The 26,671-nt window shown below is 42.6% G+C and overlaps 1 protein-coding gene across 3 annotated transcripts; it reads right to left on the bottom strand.

Annotated features, from left to right (window-relative positions):
* Nucleotides 1-11,536: 11,536 nt before the first annotated feature.
* Nucleotides 11,537-26,276, bottom strand: INSIG2 (insulin induced gene 2). Of its 3 annotated transcripts, none has more exons than XM_061349600.1 (6): nt 26,195-26,276; nt 21,782-22,122; nt 16,484-16,608; nt 14,023-14,189; nt 13,235-13,334; nt 11,537-12,011 (listed from the first exon to the last, which is right to left on the bottom strand). In XM_061349600.1, the coding sequence occupies exons 2-6, from the start codon at nt 22,023-22,025 to the stop codon at nt 11,970-11,972; spliced, it is 678 nt and encodes a 225-aa protein (XP_061205584.1). In that variant the 5' UTR covers nt 22,026-22,122; nt 26,195-26,276; the 3' UTR covers nt 11,537-11,969. The 3 variants fall into 3 exon arrangements, with proteins under 3 accessions (XP_061205584.1, XP_061205586.1, XP_061205587.1); XM_061349602.1 differs by lacking the exon at nt 26,195-26,276 and adding an exon at nt 25,667-25,819; XM_061349603.1 differs by lacking the exon at nt 26,195-26,276 and having other exon boundaries at nt 21,942-22,074.
* Between the last annotated feature and the right edge of the window lie 395 nt (nt 26,277-26,671).

Here is a 26,671-nt window from a genome sequence, read left to right as displayed (position 1 = left end):
CGTGAGACCTCACTTGGAGTATTGTGTGCAGTTCTGATGTCCTCAACACAAAAAGGACATGGATCTGTTGGAACAAGTCCAGAGAAGGGCCACCAGGATGATCAAGGGACGGGAGCACCTCCCATATAAAGATTGGCTGAGAAAGTTGGGGCTGTTCAGCCTGGAGAAGGCTGCATGGAGACCTCATAGCAGCCTTCCAATATCTGAAGGGGGCCTTATAGGGATGCTGGGAAGGGACTCTTCATTAGGGACTGTAGTGACAGGACAAGGGGTAACGGGTTAAAACTTAAATAGGGGAAGTTTAGATTGGATATAAGGAAGAAGTTCTTTACTGTAAGGGTGGTGAGGCACTGGAATGGGTTGCCCAAGGAAGTTGTCAACGCTCCATCCCTGGTGGTGTTCAAGGCCAGGTTGGACAGATCTTTGGATGACATGGTTTAGTGAGGTGCCCCTGCCCATGGCAGGGGGGTTGGAACTTTATGATGTTAAGGTCCTTTCCAGCCCTAACTAATCTACAATTCTACGATTTTTTTTAAATCAACCCATTTAATTCACTAATGAAAGAATATCAATGCCACAAATCATTACGTAAGCCCTTCAGAGGCAGAGGAATTTACTGTTGGTTTGAAATAGCTGACAAAACCAAACTTGTTAGTCAAAGACAAACTAATCTTGGAGCTAAGACTAGGGTGAAAGGTACATCTACCTGCCACACAGCCACACTCGGCAAGTTTTTGAGAAATCACATCAGAGTGCCAGCTCAGCTTCACTCAGGCGTCAAAGACAACCTGAACTGAAAGACCTGCAAGGTTTAGGCACATTTTTCTCTGTGGGACACACAGGCAGGAATTGCAGATGGAAACATACATTCTTGCAGCTTCTTCACTGTATGGGCTCCTTCTTCTCAGAAGGCATGGAGAACTAAATACGGGCTTAAGAGCCTTGCGCCTGTGCCTATAGCTCCGCAGCCAGAAAACTAAGCTCATACTGAGTGAAGACTGTAAATTTGCTGCTAACACACACTTTTACATCATTGCTTCTTTTTTGCTTTGAATGTTCCTGGTGTGGTTCATCAATGCTTTGCCCTGAGTCTCAGAATGTGTTTCCACAGGCCAAAAGGAATAAACAGCTTTCTCTTTTGCATTAGGTAAACAAGCATAGTAAATGGACTCTCCCAGTTTACATTACTTGACAATCTGTCCCATCATCTTCAATGCCAAGATAGCTGAGAATTTCCTATAATCCTTCTGTTGAAATGGCTACAGCAAAGGCACAAAATGCTTTCTTCAGGCAGTCCTGTGAATACTGTGCTGATTTAAGAGGTAAGTAAAGAAGACATCACTGCGGGATGTGTGTCCTCTGGTAGCTATCAATGCACAGCATATACTTTTGATGTTAGATAACAAGCATCACATGGAAGAGGAGTACCATGCACACACAACCTTCTAAATGTGTGTCAGCAATAAAATGAGAACTACAAAGGCAAGCAGTAGCTGCCCACTGTAGGATGCCTCATCAAGTTCAGCTGTGCAATACAAGCTGAACACTCTGCAGTCTGATTTAAAAGAACACCCTAAAACAGCAAAGCCCCCATACACAGCTCTGAAGGATTAGCACAGAATATAGCTTTATTCATAGAACCCTTTTTATTTTTGAAAAAGAAGCTTCTTACATAAAAAATAGAGAATTCTTTCATGTTACTGTCAGCTCCATAGCCCACCTAAAACTGCATTATTACCACTGACAGCAAGACAGGTGTTAACAGCTGGAGAGAAAACAAATGTAGAGTGCTGTGGCAAAATTTGAGGAGAAACAGATGTGTGAGCTACTTTGATATTTATTTTAATAGTGCTTCTCAAATGTGTTTAATATTTATGCAGCTACAGTCTCAATGTTCACTGGCATACTAGAGCCAGTGCAGTGCGCTATTCACCTCTGACACCACTTCCTTTTTCTTCCTCCCTTCCAACCGTCACAGAAGAGCATCTGCTAATCTCTCAGGAAATGCCATTTTATTCCTCCTCCCCTCCCCCACTATAAAACGAATAGAGTTTTTTAGCTGTGGGAGTTCAGTGTGATTAGTATGCTAATATGGGAGAGAGAAAAGGAAATGGAGATGAGAGATATGGCCCTTTAGTGAAGAAAAGCAGGAACAACTGAAAGGAGGATCTCTGCTAATCAATTAACCTACAACGGACCTAATGCCATAGGAAGCTATTGTGCATAAAGGGACAAAATTCTCGGTGACAGATGGCACTTGGGCTCATGATATTACGGGGTTACTGCTCAAGAGCTTGTTTACCTCCCATACAGGGGTAAGCAATAAAGCAGTAAAATTGCTTATTTATTTTAAAGAGAGAAGTCGAAATGCTTATTTACCAAATCAATCAAGGTTTACTAAGGCAGAACAGCCACAATCCTACGGCCCTAAAATGCTGGATACTTCACTGATTTCAAATAGCAATTATCTATTGCAGTTTCTTGAACCCGCTCTGACTGCATAAGACATTTAATTTGCAAATTTTGATGAAAATTGTCATTTTTTTTAATTGCCTATTTCACCAATTTGAATTTTAAAATAAACGATTAACTAGAAACTCATTTTTACTTGCCTTGGGCAAGCCTGGAAAATATTTGTCAAGACCCAAGCCTGTCTGCTTAGCATTTGAGTTGAGAAATGCTCAAGTGCCTTCAAGTCAACATTAGCTGTGACAGAAGCAAGACTATTATTTAACAGTAGCTGAAAATGTCAAAAACAAGCGGTGTCTGGCATTTTGACAAGATGTCGTGGAAAATAAACCACTTTTTTTCCACCCAACACTCAGTTAACTGTAGAGCAAAACTGCACAATTATCCTGAGTATGGCTTTGGAGGGACCCGTTGAACTGCTGGGGATGGAGGAGAGCAGGTGGGTCACCATCTTCTGCTCACAGTTGTCTTCAAGGTCTGACTATGGGACAGATGCTCTGATTCAAACTCATGCTCTGCTCCCAGGAATGGAGACAGTATTATCCAACAACTCATGTTAGGCCTCAGGCACATCAGCTTGATGAAGACATCCCGAAAACTAAGGACATATGTAAATGTTTATAGAGGTATATGTTCTAGATGTTAACTGGCTGTGAGAATAAATGCAGGCAGTTTTAAAATATAGGTATTTTTAAAATGCAGGTATTGTGCCTGGGCATTAATCAGCCTTTTTTGCATTAGAATTTATAACAATGGGTCAGTACAGGCAATTAAAACCAGTACTGTGATGAAGAGAAGCCTGATATTGAAGAAGTGCAGGAAAAATAGTATCTAAAATCATCCCAGGGAAACAGCGCAACAGGCAGTAAGATAGTGTTTTCAAGAATTTTAGATAGCAGAATGAATAGGCCTTAATAATTTCAGAGATGCCAAACTGATGAACATATTCATCTTCATTGCACACACCGGACACTCTGCAGCATTCATCTGAGCTCAAGTAGAACAATTTTCTAGCAGCTTTTCCTACCCATTAAGCCCCTTTAACATCAGTCAGCATTAGGTGGGGTATCAGATCCCATAAGATTTGACTATACAAGTGTCAGTTGTCTGTTTATGTCCTTCCTCGGCAAAATATTGGCATGAGCCTCACAGCAGCTGTGCAAGAAAGATATCACGAGATGTGCTGCATGGTTCCTTTTCCTAGGTTGTATCCCTTAGTAATCTGACATGTAGCAGCTACATCACCAATCTTACCACATCTCTGGTGAGTTACTGCAATCTCAGTCACCGTGACCTTAGAAATCACAAACTATCAAAGCCTGACAGTTCATCAAAGCCCAAAACGTTCCATGAAAAGCTGATTCAGGTTGTGCCAGAAAGCACATACTGTCGCCTACAGCTTTGAAACTTCCCTGATGGAATAGTTTTGGGGTTTCTAGTAACCACTGGGTCCCTTTCTTGTTGCAGAGTATCTCTGGTGCCTTGCTTTTACGACTAGCGGAAGGCACGAGGAGCCACAACTGCTGTCAAGAGGCCTTCCTTTTGCACTGATCTGTATGTTGGTGCAGTGATAGAAAGGAGGGGACTGGGGAACTCCTCCAGCTTCAACTTACTTTATTTCCTGGGAGCAGATTAAGGGACCACATTTGTCAAGCTACAGGCTGCAGGAGAACTGCAGCCACCCTCGTCTATCAGTGAGCTGATCCAGAATGGTGAAACCCTGTAGTTTTCAAGTTCCAAGAATCACGCCAAGTCTTGGAGTTCAAACAAGCACCTTAAAGTGGTACATGTGCATCTGAAAAATCAGCTCTTCCTTTCACCTTCAAGTACACTCCCATGGAGGTTAAGGTTTGAATGCAAATACAACTTGTGATATCCCAGTCTGTCCTTTGGTACTTAAAGGTGATTCTCCTTCATAAATCTACATCTAAAAAAAGTCAAAAAGGCAGTGTGTGTGGACTATACAAATATCATTGGTATTTGTCTTCGTGCTGGGCATTTTGACCTGACATCTAAACTGAACTCCTTCTTGTATCTGACAGCTTACCAAGTGACCCCTTATCTTGCTGCACTTCACTGTCCCAGAGTTCATTAACTGGACCAGTGCACCAACCAAAGTCTGCAAGAACAAACCTGAAAAAATGTTCACAGGAATTGTACGTGTCTCACTATCAGCTTAATTATTTCTTAACATGGCATTCCAACATTTAGTACTTACATAATACTGCATGTCTATAATTTCTTATACCACTTATCACCATAATAGATACATCAATACATTAATTCACGTCCTTGAAACATCAGTCTTCAGGATCTTTCAATTCAACTTCTTCAAGCCACTTATGCAGCTGTATTTTTCCTTTTCAAACTGATTGGAGGAAACTGGTTGGTGAGACAAGTCTGAAGCCACACAAAGCAGTATTATTTCTCTTTCCCTGGTTTAATCAGAACAGGCAGAAGTCCAACACAAACCCTCAGCTCGATTTCCTACAAGTGAAATACTGGACAAAAAAAAAAACCAAAATAGGTAAAAAAAATAAAGCAAGATCGTGGCATGCATTTATGACAAGAAGCTCATCAACAGCCACGGTTTTGCATCTGCATCGTTATTAATCTGATATGCCAGATCTGGTTCTTGTAAGTCAGTCCTCCTCAAGAGCTGATACACCATAAAAAAAGCACACATTGTAAATCAAAGAGAATGATGACAGTTTTCATCAGTGATGAAAGAGGGAAAGGCAGATTCTGCAGTGTGCAGCTTTTACTTGTTGCACAATTTGGATTTTTGTGACCTGTATCACATTAGAAAAGAAGCGAGGTCTAAACAATTTCATCCCTTTCAAACACTGTGGACCAAATTCACAACCAGCATGAAATGCTGCATATCCACTGAAATAGATGGAGCTACGCCAGTTCAACTGAGAACTTGGCTTTGCATGTCAGTTCATTCAGCAATGATTGCACTTGACATGCAGCACAGAACAAGCATTTGTTTTGAAAAAGAAAACAGTGGAGTCTTTGAGTGCAAACCCAGCCTATACATAGTCCCAGTTCCAAGAATGGGATTAACTGTCCTTAGCTCGGGCTCTTATGTATTTGTGCAAAAGAGTAAGGAGGAGGAAAAAACCCCATATTCTTCCCTCTTTGGCACACTGTTGGCAGATCTTACCACTTGAGACAAGAAATGATGGTCAGTGTAGAGGGGGACAACTCTGCTTTTTGTAAGATTCTGAAACTGACATCTGCATTTAAGTGTCCCTACAGGGACTTGCACCTCTGCCTGAACACCACGAAGTCACTTCCCCCACCTTTTCCTCACCATTACCAACCACAGTGCCCAGGGCCAGATCATCAGGTTCTCACAAAGTTCAAAAGAACTGTGTCAATCTTACAAGAACTTGCTAAAGCCATTTTCCCATGGTGGCATAGCCAGGCTTACCCTGGGCATCCCCAGTCACTGAGAAAACGTCTGACACAGCTGGGTTAGAGGAAAACAGATGAGTCAAAACACATTCTGGTGACCCTGGCCAAAAAAGTGATGCCTTTGTAGAACAGGGAAGAAGATCAGAAAAAGTCAGTACAAACACAGTGCATCTGTAGGGCTCCCTTTCCCCTCTTGTTTTGAAACCCAGGGTGAAATCAGAATCATCAGATATTGTCTTTTTCTGTCTTGCAACATTATGCAAAATGTTGGAGCTTCTCCTTGCATAATTTCTATCCTGTGAGTCAAGTTGCAACCCTATTCCTCACAGCTTGCTTTAGTTTACACATTTTCCCTGAGTAATAGCATGAAAGAAATTTTGCTTTGAGGTTTGATTACCAAGAAGTGCTAAATATCTGAAGTATTGGTTTATCTCACATAGCACAGGAGATACAGTGAACTAATCAGGGGACAGAAATAGCAGAATTATACTATGAATTCAGACAGCAACATATTTATAAATACAGATTTCCTTTCGACAAGCATCTTGCTGTATTTGGAAGGACAGGGAACTGCTTGAAAGAGTCCAGCGCAGAGCCACAAAGATGATTAAGGGAGTGGAACACCTCCCTTATGAGGAGAGGCTGAAGGAGCTGGGTCTCTTCAGCTTGGAGGAGACTGAGGGGTGACCTCATCAGTGTTTACAAATATGTAACGGGTGGGAGTCAGGAGGGTGGAGCTAGGCTTTTTTCAGTGATATCCAGTGATAGAACAAGGGGCAATGGGTGTAAACTGGAGCATAGAAGGTTCCATGTGAACATCAGGAAGAACTTCTTTACTGTGAGTGACAGAGCACTGGAACAGGTTGCCCAGGGGGGTTGTGGAGTCTCCTACGCTGGAGATATTCAAGGCCCGCCTGGACAAGTTCCTGTGTGATGTACACTAGGTTACCCTGCTCTTGCAGGGGGGTTGGACCAGATGATCTCTTGAGGTCCCTTCCAGCCCTTGGGATTCTGTGATTCTGTGATTTCAGGATTTCTACCAACATAAGTCAAGCCTTATGGCTGTACCTTTGGACTTTGCCTTTGCGAATACTCTGCAACATGTGCACATATCCCTGCATAACTATAGTATACTCCCTGCATTGAGGTTTCTAAGTGCACAAGTCAAGGCAGAACTGCTGCCAGTACAGGAAGCAAACCCTATGAGCTTCAATCTGGGCAAGTTGCAGGTTGTGGGTCTGATGCCAATGTACATGGCATCAGACCCACAGGACACCACTGACTTCTCAACTGGCTTGGCCTGGGGAAACTTTGCAGCAACCCTTCCCCTTTATATTCTTTCTTATTTGCACAAATTGTTTTGTATCTGATATAGTGCTAAGGAGGCTAAAAACCAACCAAGTGTGAAAGTGTAACAGGAGCTGCTAAACTTCTGCACTAGGAAATGAAGAGTAAGAAAGGAAAAGATCAAGAATATGCAAAATTACATTTCCACCTGGATTTCGGTTTCAATCAGATCAAGAAATGACCCCTACCTCTTCCCCCAGCACAGCTATCAAGCATTCAAAGCACAAACTCCCAGTGTGTTGCCTGAAAAGCCCAGGCATGAAGTTCATCCTTTAATTTGAGGGTTTGTCATTTGACTGGGGGGAAGTAATCAGGACAAAGCCCTGGACCATGCTACTCAAAACATGACAACAGTCACACCAAAAATCCAAGCTGGCTGCAAAAAGCAATTAAAGTATTGTTTACTATTCCATGACAGTTAACATGTTGGACTGACCTTTCATTTACCATTTAGTACTGAACATTAAGCTGCAAAATTACTCATGCTTTGCATTTAGCACTGGCATCAAAACTAACCACATTGGATAGCTATTCCCACAGCGAGACACACATTCCCTCTGCCCAGCTGTGCATATACTTTTATAGGCCTTGTATTTGATATTTAACACCACTTCCACAGATTATATTCATCCGTTACTATTAGGAATTATTGGTAACATGGCTCCAAAATGTAAAAAGCATATGTAAAATGTCAGGGTGACACAGCTGGTAAAATTATGTGCCTTCCTTCCATGCTGGGAGAGAGAAAAAGAGAAGGCTGGTGTATGCCCACAGGTCCCCATGGCAGCTCCCAGCCAGATGGCAAGTATAGAAGCTACGGCAGAAAAGTTTCGTTTGCTCCCTTTCTAGCTGCTTACAGCAGCCATGTTATGAAGGGAGGCATAAAATGTGCTTCACAAGAGCCTGGCAGACCAGCAGTTGGAATATTCTCTCTGAAATGGGCATGTTTCCATTCGACACCTTCAGGCTGAACTTGGGCAGGAAGGACCTGGAGTTTCCATTCCCTGGGGTGATGCTCTCATGGAGAGGCTATAGATGAAAGGGAGAGATAAAGATGCCAGCAAAGCACCTTTGCCAGCATGCTTTTGACTGATCTTAGTGCCATGACTAGTTAAAATTATGGTTATTTCTATCCTTGGCTGTGATTTGCCTGGCCAGACACTTGGCATGCCCAGGACACCGCATTTTGACAGCAGAACTAGGATTTTTGGGTCACGAATTGCCAACACAAACACAGGTCTTTTCCATTCACCCCGTCCTCTTTCCAACTTTCACTCATAGTGCTGTACTGCTGCAGGCACTGCATCTCAAATACTGGAGGCTTTTTGATTACACATTTCTAAACCTCTTAGTTGTTACATCATTTTTGAAACAGAGTAACAGGCACTATGAATGGACAGTCTGTGAATACCAGAATAATATTCAGTTCATACCCAGACCAGAACATTAATAAATACAAATATATTAAGGGATTCCCTGACACTTATAGGGTTTTTTCATATTCATAGTGGCTATTTATATCTAAATCTCTATTTTCTGTACTGTGATGGAAGCTATCTGGCATATTCTCCTCCAGTTCAAATATTCTCATTGCAGATTCAAAAGGGCAAATTTTTAAAGACTGCTCAGCATGCTAATTATGACAGAATCACCTCCGATTTGATCTCGCCTGCTGCTTTTTCAGCATTCCTAGACAGGTGCCTGGTGCAACCAATATGCTAGCTCAATGGCCAAAATTATTATGAGATTACTGATAGAAGGCAACTCAGTGTATTTTAAAAAGCAGTATTACTTCCTGAAGAAAGAAGCAGCCTAGCAAATAGGGTTGTAACTGTATTTAATGCATACTTTGCTTTTAACAGCAATTTGCCAGTTTAAACAGCATAGACCTTACAATGCTTAATTAGTGAAGAGGTTATAGTGCTTATAAAGTTGTATCTAAAATATACCTTATTCATTCTCTATTGAACAACATTTTTAAACAGCCCAATGTTATAATTACATGCTATACAGCAGCAGCATGTTCAGCGCACTGCAGTTAAGGCAGTGTCAGCATTCTCATCATGAACATTTTTCAGGGTTCGAACACATCAGCCATAAAATTACAACACTGTTTGAAAAAATGACATCCCAGAAGTGCATCCTGTATTGACTTCAGTCGAATAAGAGTAAAAATAGTAAAATGCATCTAATAAAGGACTCAACCCAAATTTATTTTGGATGACTGTTGCCTTTGCACAACATGCTCAAAATTTCTAAAATGAAACTTAAAAGAAGTCAGCAGAGAGCACAGTCTAATCAAGTTTCAATGAATCCAAGTACAAAGTGTTGTAAAGTGGGTGCCACAGATGCACAATAACCACCTCACACATACTACACATTTTACTGTACACAAGGCTTCTTCTGTGTAAATATTTAGACTGGCAGGTAAAAGCAGTTCTACCACCAAGTGAATAATAAAACCTACCCAACTCCACTTGCATACACTTACTGGTTGTGATGAAACTAAATTGTTTACCAAGTCAGCACACTGGCTACTGAGGTAACATATTATTGCCTATAGTTAGGATAGAAACATCTGAATTTTTATGCCGTTCATGCTGTGATAATTCAAGAGGCATCATGCAGCCCACCAAGCTGAAGCCATTTGTTTAAGTAAAGACAGATGAGGCAAAATATTGTATGGAAAGGGACCCAACAGCTTCTTCAGTGCAATGCCAGAGCCTGCTTAAAGAAACTTACCCTTAGTTCACGCCCTAACAGTTTCTTGGTTTTATTAATAAAATGCTTCTTTTTGGAGTATGGTTTGATTAAAAGAAAATCTCTTGTCAGGGATCTACTTTAACATGTTCTACCTCTGCTTAAAGCAAAGTGCATCTCTAAGTGCTCTCCTGAAAAAATATCCCACAAAAGTGTGCTTCAGGAGTTGAACTGTCATGGAACTGTGACAAGCTGATGAAACTTTGGGGAGCTGCAGAACCAAGTTCTTTATGCATCATTTGCTTATTTATTAATTTTACGCTTCCCCATTTGAGAAATCCTCCTTCTGTGACCACCTCTTTCATAACAATGCTTTGGAAAGTACTCTACTGCATACTTTTCGGATTTAGAGACGAGCATGTAAGACTGAAAGAGTTTCCTATTTCAAGCTTTCATGTACAACGCATACACACATTTATTAATAAAAACTTGTCTATTAAAACAACATCTGTTTGTTCTTTGGACCAACTCCAGCCTCCATAGGTGACTGTAATATGTCTTACAAAACTTTCATGGAAGATTTAAAAAATAGTACTTCAAGACAAAAAAAAAAAAAAAAAAAGAATATATTAAACATCATCAACATAGATACAGAAGGGGGAAAACAAAGCAGGGATAGCCCATTCCAAATTCACTGCTGGCACAGGTTAGCAGTGTCCTCTTCAAGTCTATTTTCTGCCTTCTTGCACAAGCTCCTTTACCTCATGGCCTTAAAAGGATGCTGCAAAGCCAAGACGAAGTTCCATGTCTGCCCCCAAATCTGGGTCACACACTAAAAATCCTTCTTCTTAAGGGAACAGATTAGCATGCAGTCTATTTCAGCTGTGTCCTATCAGACTTTCTGTACACAGGCACCTGTAAAAATAGGGTAACAGTATTTCTCTACCTCAGAAATACCTTTACTGATGTAAGAATAAATGCATTCATGGCTGCCTGGACCACAGTCACAGCAAAAAAGACTACACAAGTACCTAAAATACAGCTTTGCCTCCTTCAAGCTGATCCCTCTGAACAGAGCAGGTAGCAGACAAGAACTATCAACAGTAACATTGCTAATGGAAGATTTTACGACACCATACAGTAGTGGCTGCTTTAGTTCAGCAGAACTAAGTTTTGCAATAAAAACTCCCTAAGTTGTTTTTTGTTTTGTTTTGTTTTTTTTTTATAAGGGCTCAACACAAGTCAGCTTAAGGGATTGTAAAAGAATGACCTGAATTGTACTCTGTTACTCAATAGTTTCAGAACCTGTCCACACCTGATGATGGCCCACATAAGTTCATATACAAACATATACACTAGTTGTACCAGGGGAAAAAATAGCAAATGATTTCCAGTCTCAGTTTCCATTTCTGTATTCTGTGGTCCTGGACACATACCACAGAGAAATGAAATGCTACAGCAGTAACCCATACAATCCATATTAAGATTCCTCACCCACGAGCAAGAACGATATTGTGTTAATAGGCAAAAATCAGTTACTTACTGCATCAAAGCTCACCTGTAACCATTAATTTCACAAAGATATTATGGGCTATCATCATATAAAGAAATGATCTTCATTCCTAAATTTGAATACTTTGTATTTTACTGAGCTATTAAGAATAAATTCCTCAAAACTTTCAAGGTAAAGTGAAGCAAGAAGTTTCAGCTACAGAAATGTAGTGCAAAGGTTCAGTTTGGCACTGCAACATTATGGACAGACAAGAATTTATGGTAAACTGTCTGGATTTAGAAAAAAGAACCCTATAATTGAACCAACATTGTCAAATGTATTGCATACTATTGTAACTTCACAGTAATCAAAATCAGACATCAAGATTTCTATAGAAGCAGCAATCACAGATTGCAGTAAAGTATACCACTCAAGGGAAAAAAATTGCATTTTGGCAATTTCATAGTCAACTGTTCCTTATGCTCCTCCAACAGTCATTTGTCATTTTTCCTGCTTAAAAGGTGCACACTGTTTCTCTTCAGTCCTCATGAGATTTCTCTGCAATGACTTTACATTCATACTGCAAAACAGAAATTGACAAAATTAGTCAATTTTATTAATTTACATAACTAATGAAAAAGACTGCTATGAGGGTGATTTTTCTACAAAATATATGACAAAATAGCTTAGCTCATATTTCACCTAGGTAAGTTTGGTCTCCCTAAGTCCTGTGCACACACTGTTGGCTGCAATTTGTCTCTGAGCAGTGGAAATAGCTGTTCAGAATTATAGGATGGCCTCACTTCTCCCTAAACACAGGAGCTCTTATTTAGCCCCCGGTTCTGAATGGCCTAGTAGCATGCAACGAAGAGTGTACAGAGCAAAGTCATGGACTGTGCTCTGAATCATAATATGAATGATTCACTAACTAGATCAAAAGCAATGACTACTGTTTCTACTTTACTCTGCATCTGTAAGTCAAATAGCTGGTTAGTATATATGAAGGAAGGAATGTGCATTGGGTTCCGTGGCAAGGTTTTGGCAGTGAGTAGCTACAGAGGTGGGTTCTGTGAGAAGCTGCTAGAAGCTTCCTCCATGCCTGACGGAGCAACACCACCGGCTAAAAGATGGACCCACAACTGGCCAAGGCTGACCTCATCAGGAACCATAGTAGCACCTCTGGATAACACAGTTAAGGAGAAAACACTGAGCAACAGCAATTACAGACAGAGGAATGGGCCTATGTGAGAGCAACAGCTCTGCAGATACCAGGGTCAGTGCAGAAGGAGGGGAGGAGGTGTTCCAGGTGCTGGAGCAGAGATTCCCCTGCAGCCCACCGTGCAGACCAAGGTGAGGCAGGCTGTCCCCCTGCAGCCCATGGAGGTCCACAGTAAAGCAGATATCCAAACACAGCCTGTGGAGGACACCACGCCAAAACAGGGGAATGGCCAAAGGAAGCTGTGATTCCATGTGTGCCTGTGCTGAGCAGGCTCCTGGGGGGAAGGTGTTTTTAAGATTTGGTTTTACTTCTCATTATCCTACTCTGACTTGATTGGTAACAAATTAAACTAATTTCCCCAAGCCAAGTCTGTTTTGCCAGTGACAGCAACTGGTGAGTGATCGCTCCCTGCCTTTAACTTCAATCTATAAGCCTTTCGTTACATCTTCTCCCCCCTGTCAAGAAGGGGGAGCGATACAACAGTTCTTGTGGGCAGCTGGCATCCAGCCAGAGTCAACCCAGCACAGAATGACACGGAGACTAAAATTTACTAGAAGGCAGTCAATTCCCCCCTAAAAACTTACCATTGCCAGCTGCCTGCCAATATTGCCCATAGTTATTCCACCAGCAAAAAATATACATGGCAACCAAGAACGAACGTAGAGGAAATCTGGAGATGTGTATCTGGAAAAGAACAGTCTGAGCTCAACATTGTGTACTACACAGAATACTCAAATCACATGATACAAATTGACAGTTTAAAGTATTAGGACATTTCAGCTTTAAAAGAAACATATTACAGACATATCCAGTGATAGGAAAAGGGACAGTGGGTGTAAACTGGAGCATAGGAGGTTCCATGTGAACATCAAGAAAAACTTCTTTACTGTGAGAGTGACAGAGCGCTGGAACAGGTTGCCCAGGGGGGTTGTGGAGTCTCCTACGCTGGAGATATTCAAGGCCTGCCTGGACAAGTTCCTGTGTGATATACTCTAGGTTACCCTGCTCTTGCAGGGGGGTTGGACTAGATGATCATCTGAGGTCCCTTCCAACCCTTGGGGTTCTGTGATTCTGTAAATTACTTACAACAAATAACAAAGAAGGCTTCTTATTGATTATAATGCCATTTGTTCTACTAAGAAAAGCATGTTACATTGTCGGTAAGGCAGCAATTTTATTGAAATAAGCAAGCTCCAACCAAGTGTCTTACTTATAAGCACACCAAAGCTTTCATGAATAGTCTAATTTACACTATGCTCAAAATTGCTGGCAGCTTTGGAAATCATGTCAAATTCTACCCCCTTCAGTTATTCTAATTTTACATTATAACTTCAGGAAATAATGATTTAACCTTAAATGAGTAAATACTTACTGATAAACTCCATTGTAGACCAGAAACTGGGACACCAATGTGGCCAGGAAAGCAATTCCTACTCCAAGACCAAAGCCACTTCGTGATCTATCAAACGTCCACCACAGTCCAATTGACAGGGCTGCTAGTGTGAGAGACAACTGGATATTGTTGGCAAAATCCACTTTCTGTGTTGATTGTTAAGGATAAGCTTAGAAATATCATATATGATTGTAAAGCAGTTTTGTCTATTCTGCTTATCATATTTTGGCTCAACAGAAATAAACATACCATTTAAAAAAATACAGCATTAGCTCTATTGGCTACCACACAGCTATGAAGCATATGAAAATAAGCCTTGTAAGTGTTGCCAATATATCAGGAAACAAAAAACTGACAATTCTTCACATTTTAGGGCCTCAACCCTGTACAAAAGAGACTACTCACCTACCAGACAAAGCAGATGTTTTATACAGACATACAATGCACATGTTACTGTTCAGAGTAAGGACATCTCATCCTTACCTGGTCCTTTATTACTCTAGCATGAAATCTTAAATCTAGCGTTAAGGCTCCTCCAAATGACAGGGATTTACTGAAAAAAAAGGTATTTGTGACTCCTACTTAATTGCAGTTTTGTTTAATTTACATGGTAGTTTACATTCAGCTAAACATTAAACACACTGATGTTTTCTATAAAACAAAATGCAAAACAAAATTCACGTAAAACAACACTGAAAATCAATTTTGTCAACCCTGTGATAAAAGTGTGAAGTCACACCAGGTATCTCTGTGGTGTTCCACATTCTTCAAAGTATTTTTGAAATACTAACTCATCCTCACTTCTCCTGTCAATAACAAATTATTAAAAAGTATGCTGTCAAGTTTCATAAGCCTGAAAGCAAAGTTATGGGATGACAACATAAAAACACTGGCCAATTTTCTCACAGAGACCTGGAGAGAGACCCAGAGGAAATGAGAAAAGTTCAACTAATTGAAATAATAATTGCAGGATAAAAATCAATAGCATCAGGAAAAAAATGTCAAACAAAACCAAAACCACACCAAATACGGCTACGTGCAGAACTGGCAATACGAAAAGTAAGTGGTCTGGTGAGCTGTCAAGTAGGACATACAGACTGTATATAAATGATGTCCTGGAATATGTGTAACAGCTGTTAGAAGCCTCCAAGAAGGTTTGCTGTGAATAATCTGACCCATGCAGCAAGATGGTGTCAATTCTCGTTTATTTCTTAAAAGTGGTGAAACTGCATGTGCTTACGCAACACGTACAGTCCAGGTCAGGGAGACCACAGGACCAGATTAATGTATCTTTGGAAAGGAGAGCAAGCTTAGTGACGGGCAGTGGGTATGACTCTGAACCTTGGCAGTTTCAGCTCATCCAACCAAACCAGACAGGATGGCTGGTGGGAACAAAACCAAACAATAAAACCCATCTCAAGGGCCAAGTCACCTATGTAAGAATTCAGCCAGCTCTCACATCTTTCACTTACTCTTTTTTTCCTGAAAATGAGAAAATTCAGTAGCATGCAGTAAGAACTCCTTAGCACGATTTTTGCAAACTGTGTTGGAGCTGACACTGAAGGAGATTATTGTTACAGAGATAATTGAATTTCCTTCTAATTAGTTTACAATAACCCAATTTTCTCAGATAGATCCTGGTATTACCTGACAGAGGCGGCAGTGCAAATAACTACACAAAACCACTAAGACTCACATCCAGCCCACACGAAAAGCACCCCATCACCCAACATGCCCCTAGCTGCTTTCATGGGAAGGGATACCAGTTTTGAGCACATTTTTACAAGAAGTATCTGAGTATCTACACAAGTAGGAGGAGCATAATGTGCTGCAACACACTGACTGACTTCTAATTGCTCTTCCTGAATGACCACAGGAATGGTAACTACTCTCCCAGCATCAAAGCAGTATTTACAGAATGGGGTAACAAAGCCTAGGTGCTTTGTGTAGTCCTGAGTACTACCTGATCCTGAGTTTTCCTCATGCTTTCGAAGTGCATATGTTTCACTGATGACCTCAGTACTGGGCTTCGACCTCTTACTTCGGTGTTAAAAGGACATCAACCGTTAGAATCACTTAAAGTACTTTTCTGTAATACCTACCACACAAATATTTCATAGAATCACAGAATGGTTTGGGTTGGAAAGGACCTTAAAGATCACCTAGTTCCAACTCCCCTGCCATAATAAAGAAAGATTGTAAGTAAGACAAAGCCAAATATTGAGACATTTCTAATGAAAAGATTTTTCAGAATGAAAAAACATGAAACTTACCACCTACAACACTGCTATGACAGTTTAACACTAACATATATTCGGTGTTTCCCTTGCAAAAATGCTGCACATTATACCTTTAACAAAATTCACCATGACTGACTATGTGAGCTTTGTTTTAGTGGAAACCCATTTGTTAACACAGATTTCACTAGAATATAGGATACAGCACTGGCATGATTTATTCCCACAAAGACTGCTACACATCGCATTACACTGGACCATTCTCTCTTAAATTTATGTGGCTCTCCCAGATGTCTGTCCATGCATGGGTACAATAACCCAATCACAGCTGTGGAGACAGGAAAGAAAAAAGGCATAGAAGTTAAAGCACTAGCAATATTTAACTAAAGTAATCTTTATTTAGACCCTGACAAATATTGTCACTACCAAAACAGATCTTTTAAGGATACACAGTACAAAACATACATTGCAAAAGAAAGGAATTCAAACAATTTAACTATTTGAAAAAGACGTGTAAAACTTCAGCAGCATTTTTAACCACTGCAGCAGTGACCTGGCAAAAGGAGCAAAACAGAGAGAGTTTGAACTAGGGGCAGAGGATTAAAGAACTCTGCAACCTACCAAAATCTGCTGTCTCACACTGTAGTTCAAAACCAGCAGTAATAGCTTGCAGGCTGGCACTTTTGAAAGTAACATATAATAGTGGTAAAATAGTAAAACATATAGTGGTTATGGTTGAAAGCAACCTTAAAGCTCATCCAGTTCCAACCCCCTGCCATGAGGCAAGGATACCTTCCACTAGACCAGGTTGTTCAAAGGCCCATCCAACCTGGCCTTGAACACTGCCAGGGATAGGGCATCCACAACTTCTCTGGGCAACCTGTTCCAGTGCCTCACCACCCTCACAGTGAAGAACTTGCGTCCTTGTATCTACCCTAAACTCACCCTCTTTCACTTTAAAGCCATTCCCCCTTGTCCTACCCCTCCATGCCCTTGTAAAAAGTCACTCCGCGTATTTCTTGCAGGCCCCTTTAGGCACTGGAAGCTGCTCTAAGGTCTCCCTGGAGCCTTCTCCAGGCTGAACAAACCCAGCTCTCTCAGCCTGTCTCCATAGGAGAGGTACTCCTGCCCTCTGATTATCTTTGTGGCCCTCCTCTGGACTTGCTCCAACAGGGTCATGTCCTCCTTATGTTGGGGGCCCCAGAGCTGAACACAGTACTGAAGGTGGGGCCCCACAAGAGCAGCTTAGAGACAAAGATGTTGTGTGGGACAACGCCAAACATTTTGCACAAGTCCATGATGATGGATTATGTCAGCTGCTCTTCCCTTAACCATCCCCAACATAATATTGTCATGTTTTTCCCTTTCCAGTCAGTGGGAACTTCACTAGACTGCCACAACTTCTCTAATATTGATAGTGACTTAGTCACTTCATCCACCAGTTCCCTCAGGACCCATGGATGCATCTCATCAGGTCCCATAGAATTGCATACTTTCAGGGTCCTTACATGGAGTCCTTACATGGTCTCAAACCTGCAATTGCCCTACAGTGGGTGGTTGTTCCTCACTCTCCCAGTCCCTGACTTTGCCTTCTGCAACTTCGGCAGTGTGGCTGCAGCACTTGTCGACGAACACTGAGGCAAAAAGTTTATGGAGTACCTCAGCCTCTCCATATCCTAGGTAAAGAAGGCGCCTGTTTCACTCCAGAGAGGGCTCACATTTTCCCAAGTCTTCTTTTTATCTCCAGTGTACCTAGAGAAGCTTTTCTTGCTGCCCTTGACAACCCTGGCCAGATTAAATTTTATCAGGGCATTAGCCCTCCTAACTTGATCCCTGGCTACTCAGACAATTTCTCTGTGTTCCTCCCAAGTGACTTGTCCTTGCTGCCTCCATCTGCTGGCTTCCTTTTGTGCTGGAGTTTATCCGGGAGCTACTTGTTCATCCACACAGGCCTCCTGGTATTCTTGCTTGACTTCCTTTTTTATCAGGATGCATTGCTCCTGAGCTTGGAGGAGGTGATCCTTGAATATTAACCAGCTTCCTTGTGCTTCTCTTCCCTCCAGGACTTTATCCCATGGTACTCTACCGAGCACATCCCTGATGCCAAAGACTGCTCTCCTGAGCCCAGGGTAGTGAGCTTGCTGTATGCTCTCCTCACTGACCTAAGGATCTTGAACTCTACAATGTCACGGTCACTGCAGCCAAGGCAGCTCTTGAGCTTCACAGAGAATTCACATTCCCTACCTGCCTCTCCCTGTTGGTGAGAACAAGGTCCAACATAACATCTCCTCCTTGGCTTCTCTATCACTTGGAGAAGGAAGTTACCGACACATTCCAGGAAGCTCCTTGATTGCTTATGCCCTGCGGTGTTGTCCCTCACACAAACATCAGGGTGGCTGAAGTCCCCCAAGAGGACCAGGGCTTGTGAATGTGAGCCTGCTCCTATCTGTCTATAAGGTCCCATCAATTTAAATAACTGCAAAACAAATACACCACAATAAGGGCAGAATATGGTTTATAACATTAATATTTTGTCTTCTGTTGTTATTACTAGCAGGTTTTGTTTGAATAATGTTTTTCTGTTCTTCAGTGTTACTATAAAGGCTCACAAAGAAGAGAGAAAACCTAGAGCCTACAGTAGCTGTTGAATACAGAAAGCAAACAGGACTTCCAACCCCAGGGAATTGCTATGCTCTTTAAGCATTTCTTCATAAATGTGTCCTCTACTGCAACTGCAGCTACGAAGACCGTTACCAACATCACTAAGAAATAACACTAGCACTTAATGTTAAACTGGTGCTGCAGGAGTGGGGCAAAGACTGAGTTATTGACATGGACTCCAGTGCCCTCAGCCTGGCATCCTTTTTTTACTGCAAATGCTCTTTATTCTGCTAGAGAGGAAACTAATCTCCAGGATTTGAGAAATAAATCACCAGTAAAGCTGGAGGAAAAAAAACTCCCTGAGCAACTTTCTTGCCAAAGGCATTGCGCCAAATTGATGACTAATAACAGTGACAGATGAAAGGACTTCTCTAAAAGTAGCCTTGGTCACCACTGATTATAAATAAGAAAAATACCTTTACTCTGTTCATAATAATTAACTAGATGTTCATGTCAATTCCAGGAAGACTGTGCAGGTGTGAATGGTAAGAAAATGGCAAGAAAAAGATGTTCCCTGCATGTATGCTAGCAGAGAAGATCAGAAAACAGAGAAGACAAGACTGATAATGAAAAAGAGTGAACTTGAACACCTCAATGGGATCACTCCTGCTGGGAAAAGCCAGTTAAGGCAGTAATATCTTTAAATCAGGGGGCTTAAAATCAAGTAGTGCAAATGCCTAAGCAGGTGACTAACTATAAGCCATATCTACTCCTTCTACCAAAACCACCAACCCATCAGAACCAGAAAGGCCCACAAGTTTCTTCTGAGACGATGGCCGTCAGGACTACCCCATACCACAGCTGCAGTGTTGAGAATAAGGTGCAGTCTGCTGCAAACAGCTGACAGTGCAAACAATACAGCGCACTTGCTAAACCTTATGTGTTGCTCCTGCAACTTAGGATTCTGTCATTTCAACCCCTGTTATTCTGTACATAAAAGATCAAACATTTACCAGACATGTTTGCCAAGGCAATCAGTTTAAAGTATAAAAGAAAAATGCAGCAAACGCAGGGTGCAGACCAAAACCTAATCAACAATCTCATCAAGACAACCAAAAGAGGACAAAGACAACCAGTAGATAAAGCAGGTATGTAACTTCCTCCATAATATGCCAAATGCATTTCCACAGAACAAAACTGACATATTCAGAGAGATATCTGGAGGGTTTCTTTTCAAGTTAAGCTCCTCTGTGACATCTGAGGTGTAGTGTTTCAACAAAATATCAAAAGGAAAGCAGTCAGATGATTAGGAAAAAAAATAGGCTTATGTATTATCATTAGCAAAACAGTGATGCCACTGAAAGCTAGTTTATTGACTCATATTGACCCAGAAACCTGAGTTGCTCAATCTTACTGAAACTGACCTCTAGAAAGATACCACCTTCACTGTAAAGGCTTGCTAAATCAGAGTCCTCCAGTACTGCCTGCTAAGAATATTCCCTTAGTAAAGCGATAAACTCTTCCCATGGGATCAGTGATCTTCAGGACTAAGTAGAAATACAAATTCCCTCAGGCTTATAACATGCAATACTTGATACTTGAAAGAAGAGGTATTTCTTACTACTTACTGTAGACATCTCACTTAAACTAGCAAAATACACAAAAGCCTCAATTCCCGACATGGTCACGGGAAAAATGGAGCACGTTCACATCATCTGACATGGTACATTAATGTAAATGAGGTGTTCTGCTCTGCAATGTGCCCCTACAACCAGAAACTGTGCACCTGGCCCCAACTGCCTGAGACACAGTCAGGTATTCCAGCTTTACTGAGCTAAAGCTACACTTCGAACTGGAATCAGCAACAAAAGGAAAGATGAACCACAAAAGGGAACACTGCTCATAGTGGTTTGCTGTAGTCAAAACGGGGTAGCATGCCACACAAATTGAGACATCCAGGGTATTTTCAAGGGCTGCATGTAGCACACACTCCTGTAATCCAGTCTCAAGGTTACAAATGGCACCACCTTCTAAAGTCTGCTAAACTTGTACTCTTGCGCAGCAGAAATAACAAAGGTTATGCTCTGTTAATACTACTACAGTAAAACAAGTTGGCAGAACAACAATTTCTGGACACATGCATGCATACTTGTGTATCCATGGGGGAATGAGAAGGATAGCGTGACCAGCAGGTCAAAGGAGGTGATCCTGACCCTCTACTCTACTCCTGTGAGAACTCACTTAGAGTATTGTATATAGTTTTTGTGCCCTTAACATAAAAAGGACATGGAACTGTTTGTACAAGTCCAGAGGAGGGCCACGAGGATGATCAGGGGACTGTAGCACCTCCTGTATGAAGACAGGCTGAGAAAGTTGGGGCTGTTCAGCCTGGAGAAGAGAAGCCTGCATGGAGACCTCATAGCAGCCTTCCAGTATGAAGAGGGCCTATAAGGATGCTGAAGAAGAACTCTTCGTTAGGGACGGTAGTGACAGGACAAGGGGTTAACAGGTTAAAACTTAAAACAGTGAAAGTTCAGACCGGATATAAGGAAGAAGTTCTTTACTGTAAAGGCGGTGAGGCACTGGAATGGGTTGCCCAAGGAAGTTGTGAATGTTCCATCACTGATGGTGTTCAAGGCTAGGTTGGACAAAGCCTTGGGTGACATGGTTTAGTGTGAGGTATCCGTGTCCATAGCAGGTGGGTTGGAACTAGATGACCTTAAGGTCCTTTCCAACCCTAACTTTTCTATGATTCTATGACAGTAATAGCTTGAAAAGGGCAGCGATGCTGGAAGAGAAATTTTTATCTTTCACACCTTTTGTACAGCTTTTTCTAACTATATAACTACCTCTCCACCCCTTCCTCTCCATGCCAGATATACATAGACAACTGAACTTACCTGATGCTGTGCCACAGCAAGGTGGTACCCACCAAGCTGAAGAGAAGATGCTTGTGATCACATCAGGAGGGAAGAGAGTAACGTTTCTCTGGATCTGAAGCAAGTTTAATACTAATGCAAGAAATACACCAATAAAAAACAGCACTATACCACGAATTACCAAATTCATGCCACGACTGGTTACAGATGAAATGTATGGGCCACACTTTTTTGGTAAGGTTGGCATTGCACCATTTTCTGCCATGATTTCTTATGTTCTTAGAGACATCCAACAGCCTGACTGAGGAGGGTTCACTTGCAATCAGTATTTTGACTCTTGTCAGTTAGGAGACACCCAAACCCTGAAAAATAATAAAAAAAGGTGAAAATGCAGGTAAGAAACATTAAATGTATTTCTCTTGAATAAACTGGAGATTTGGTTAAAAAAAATTACTATTATATTTTCCTGAATTTTCTGAGGAGGCAATTGGTCATTTTGAGAGCAGAACCAACCATAGCTGCTAAACTGCCTTAGAAGGAAAACAGGTTTTATGAATAGCTTTGTGTATGAGAGGGGCAGATGAGGAGGAAACATATGGGATGGGAGAGTTAGGAATGTGAAACCGCAGAGAAGAGGGGAAGAAATGAAACCAGTATCAGATGGAGGAAATGCTAGCTTTGCAGTAACAATAGTTTTTCTTCCTTCTTTAAAGAACAACTGGAAATTACACAATTCAGAAGCAAGTAAACACAGCCTTGAGTTTCAAGTCAGCCACAGAGGTTCACAGATCTCTCCCTGAAGAGATGCCACAAAGTATTTCTCAACTGGTAAGTGAAATCCGAGAAGTATTTTTCACGATGAAGTCAGAATTTCAGCAGTCCCGCAGCACACCCATTTTCATAACCCCAGATAAAAGTAAACAACTTGGCAAGCCAGGGAAGTTATCCCAGTACAGAAAAATGTTTACCAGAGTAAAACACTTTTCGTGAAAACTGCCACGTTATCACAAACCCTAACTGTAATCAGGGACAAAAGAACCTGAGAATAAGGGAAAAGGAGCTCCCTCTGCCCATGCACTAGGTAGCATCCTATATGAGTAACTGTGCCGGCACCACAGGAATGGCAGAGTTCACACCCCAATCACTCCTTTCTAAGAAATAACCTGTCCATTGAGTCTTGTTATACATGGATTCAGTGCCATACTCATGTAAACAACGGTTCTGATCGACAGCTTAGCCACCTGGAACTTAAGAAAAAAAGCCCTGACATTGTTTTCAAATTTGAAACTGACAACTGGTGAAGGCTTTTGTTAACTCTTATTTATGGCCCTACAGGGGCCCTTATGGCCAAGGGGAGCCAAAAAAGCACATCCATCTCCATTCCTCCCTGGCTTCAGCAGATCCTGAGGAAGCTCTCTGAAGGGGCAACAGCAGTACAGAGGACGCAGCATTCACTTCTGCTGATTGAAAACCAAAACGGAAGTTAAATACATGCAAGCTAGTTAAGATACTGCAGGTAACTGCACAGAAGATGCCATTCATCATTCAGAAAAAGTTTCAAGAGGCAAAACAAACAAACAAAGTTCTGATTACACGTAACTTTCCACAAGCAGTTTGGGGTCAGCAGAGTCCTCCTAAGAATACAGGATCTCTTCTACACAGCCAATTCTCCGTGTTATTTGTAATCATGAACATGTCTTGAGGGGAACGAGAGCAAGCACAGTATCTGGGTTCTTAGTCAGCTTCCTGACTCATCCCAAACAGATGTCTGCATTAAGGCTGGCACTGCACCACACTTCCCTCAAGCAAAAAGGTGCTGCTCCAGATTTGCCTTTTTTTTTTTTTCCCCTCCTCCGGATGGCAGGGCAGCAGAGCTTGGATAATACATTTAGCCTCCAGGAAAGAAAGCACAGAGTCACAAATACATCACTACTGCAGCTGAGAGACTCCCCTGTCCCTGGGAGCTTTTCCCACCAGATGATCACAGGAATTCCCAGAATTTACAGTAGTTTTACTATTTACAGTAGGGTGCATTGCAGACTGTAGGTCCCAATTACAAAATCTACAGGGGGGGGTTAAATGCTACTGTTACACCCCTTCTTAGCTTTATCTCACCTATGGAAACATGCTAAACTCTTGACTCTTCACTTATTAACTATCCCAAGAGCTCTGGCACTTGCTGAAGTCTGCACATTTGGGGGGGGCCCTTTTTTTTTAAATGCATGACAAGAGCTGTTATATACAATCCCAGGTTTGGCTCTCTCTGACTCGTACAATGAAGTTCACATTTTTGTGTCTCTCTTTAAATGAGCTTTTCTGTTGTGCACCAAGGACAATTTATGTTTCCACTGTCATAAAGTGGTGGCTCACATCATGTGATCCATTACTACATTCAAATCTCTTTTATTCCCTATAACCAAACTCCTTGTTCTTTGGTAGCAGCCCCAAGCCTCACATGCCAAATTTCAGCCCACAGGTATTATTTATTCTGACACTCAACATCACTCCATTTTTCCTGTAGGATACCTCAGTCCTCTTTGGTCCTACAGGCAGTTCCCAGCTTTGGATCATCAGCAAACATCACTACTGCATCCTGTTTTGTGCATGAAGATCAATTACAATACTGAGTGATATCAGCCCAAATCCCTCTCTCTGATGAAGTCTATTAATAATTTCCACACAGCCATTATTTCCCCATTTTACAGTATCTCTTGATCTCTCTTTGCTTCTTGTAATTCTTCAAATACAGTAATCACCAACAAGTAATGCAAAGTCCCAAGTTAGCATGATGCAATAGTTTCTGTCCTGTTTTTTTACCCTAGACATATTGTTCTTATCTGTTTTACCACAATTTCCAAATTTACTTCACTCATTCACTCTGAGACCTTCTCACATACCACAAACAGAGCAATGGGGGAACAGAGCAAGATGACTGACACTCACGTAGATTCTTCAGTGCCTCAGACTGCCAGTGTTCATGATGCCCAACACAACAAAGGTACTTACTACTGTCACCTTACCTGAAGACAGAAATTAACATCTCTAAAGAAGACGTAAAATGGTTTGGGTTGGAATGGACCTTAGAGATCACGTAGTTCCACCCTCCCTGCAATGTACAGGAATACCTTCCACTAGACCAGGTGGCTCAAGGCTCAGTCCAACCTGACCTTGAACACTGCCAGGAATGGGTCAGCCACAACTTCTCTGGGCAATATGTTCTAGTGCTTCGCCATCCTTACAGTAAAGGCTCTTTTAGTTTAAAGGCATCACATCACCTCCTTCTTCTGGACTGGAAAGTTAGAATGCCTGCACACAGTGGAGACCATCTCCCTCTGTCTTTAAGCTTGTATTTTACTGAGGGTTTCCACACAGATGGGAATAGTTCACATATTGAACCAACACTACTTCTGAGCCTTCATCTCTTGGGAATGCATACTCAAAACTGTAACACCACATTGAAAGCTACATGGTTGGCACTGTCACAAAGCCTCAGCTGCACTTCCCCTCCACGCTGGCCCACAGCTTGAACCCCAAGCTTTTTAACATACCACCAAGTGCATTATGTACCATTCGCAAGGCAACCACACGATGTCTGGCATTGCGCAAAACGTTAACAACTAAATTATGACCCTAGACACTTTCAAAACACTTAGTCACTTAACTGTCTTCTAATTAAAAGATCCGTCCTGCAAGCACTCCCCATGAACAGCCTTCTGTTGTGTGCGATTCACAACTTCTGACACAATACAGACACATTAGGAACAACAAAGTGTAGTGAAGGCCAAGAAAGAGAAGATTTATTTAAGCAACACCACGCAGGAAACGGCAAAACCGGTAAAATTACAAGAAACCATCTGTCTTCAGCGAGGAAAGGCCCAAAGCAAAATACCCCCCTTCTCCAGGTACCAGAAACTGCGGTTCTCCAGGCCGGCCTGCTCCGGATCCCCCGGTCTGAGAAGTCCGACATGCCCGGCCATCAAGCCGGTAGCTTCAAGCCAGCGCTAGCACCTCCAGCCCAGGCCCATTAAGCAACCCTGGCAAGGGGCCGCGGGCCCGTCCTCTCAGAGCCCAGCCCTCAGGCACCCGTATCAGCCCCGCCTGCCCGGGGTTTAACCACTGCCGAGGGGAAACGGCTCCCACCGTTCCCTCCTGCTGCGCACGGGCACAACAGGCAGCAGCCACCGCGACCTCGGCAACACCCCCAGCCGGACCGCCCGCTGCAGCTCAGCCGCGGCGGGGCCCGGCGTTATCCCCACCCCGAGGCAGGGCTCCGCCGGCGGCACTGCCAGGGGCTCGGCCTCCAGCAGGGAGGACAGGCCCGGGGGAAGCCGCTGTAGGCCCGGCTCATCTACGTTGCCTCAACACAGCCCTGGGGCCCTCGCGCCGGACCACCCTTTCCCTTCGCGCAGAGCCCACCGCAACCCCGAGACTCACTCGGCCTCCGCCATCTTCTCCCTCCCCGCGCCAATCCCCGCCCCGCGCAGCCTCCGCAGGCCCCGCCGAGCAGCTGACGGGGCAGCCGCGGGGCCGGGGGAGGTGCGGAGTCAGGCCTGGCCCGGCGGGCGTTTGTGCTGACGGCTGCGTCCCCACGTCCGGGTGTGGCTCCGTGAGCTCACACGGAACGCGCGGCGGGGCGAGTAGCGCCGGAAGGCGCTGGTAAGGAGCACCGTGGCGAGGGGTAGGTGGAGAGTCTGGCGGCAACTTCGTTGTGCGCCTGTTCAGTCTGCGCAGCGCTGCGCATCCTTTGGAAAGGGGCTGTTACCGGCATGAGAAAAAGGCATATGGCGATAGGTTTGTACATGGCTTGTGCTTCCACCGAGGCACGGTTTAGCTGTGTAGGGTTTTGCAGTATCCCTGCTAGACGGTTTGATCACAGAAACGGATGAAAAGAGCATGGTCTAGGAGTGTGAT

Source organism: Neopsephotus bourkii, unplaced genomic scaffold (genome assembly GCF_033783945.1).
Source record: "Neopsephotus bourkii isolate Nb327-2 ecotype Australia unplaced genomic scaffold, CSIRO-AGI_Nbou_v1 NB_450, whole genome shotgun sequence".
NCBI lineage: Eukaryota > Metazoa > Chordata > Aves > Psittaciformes > Psittacidae > Neopsephotus > Neopsephotus bourkii.
This window is presented reverse-complemented; position numbering and strand designations above follow the sequence as displayed.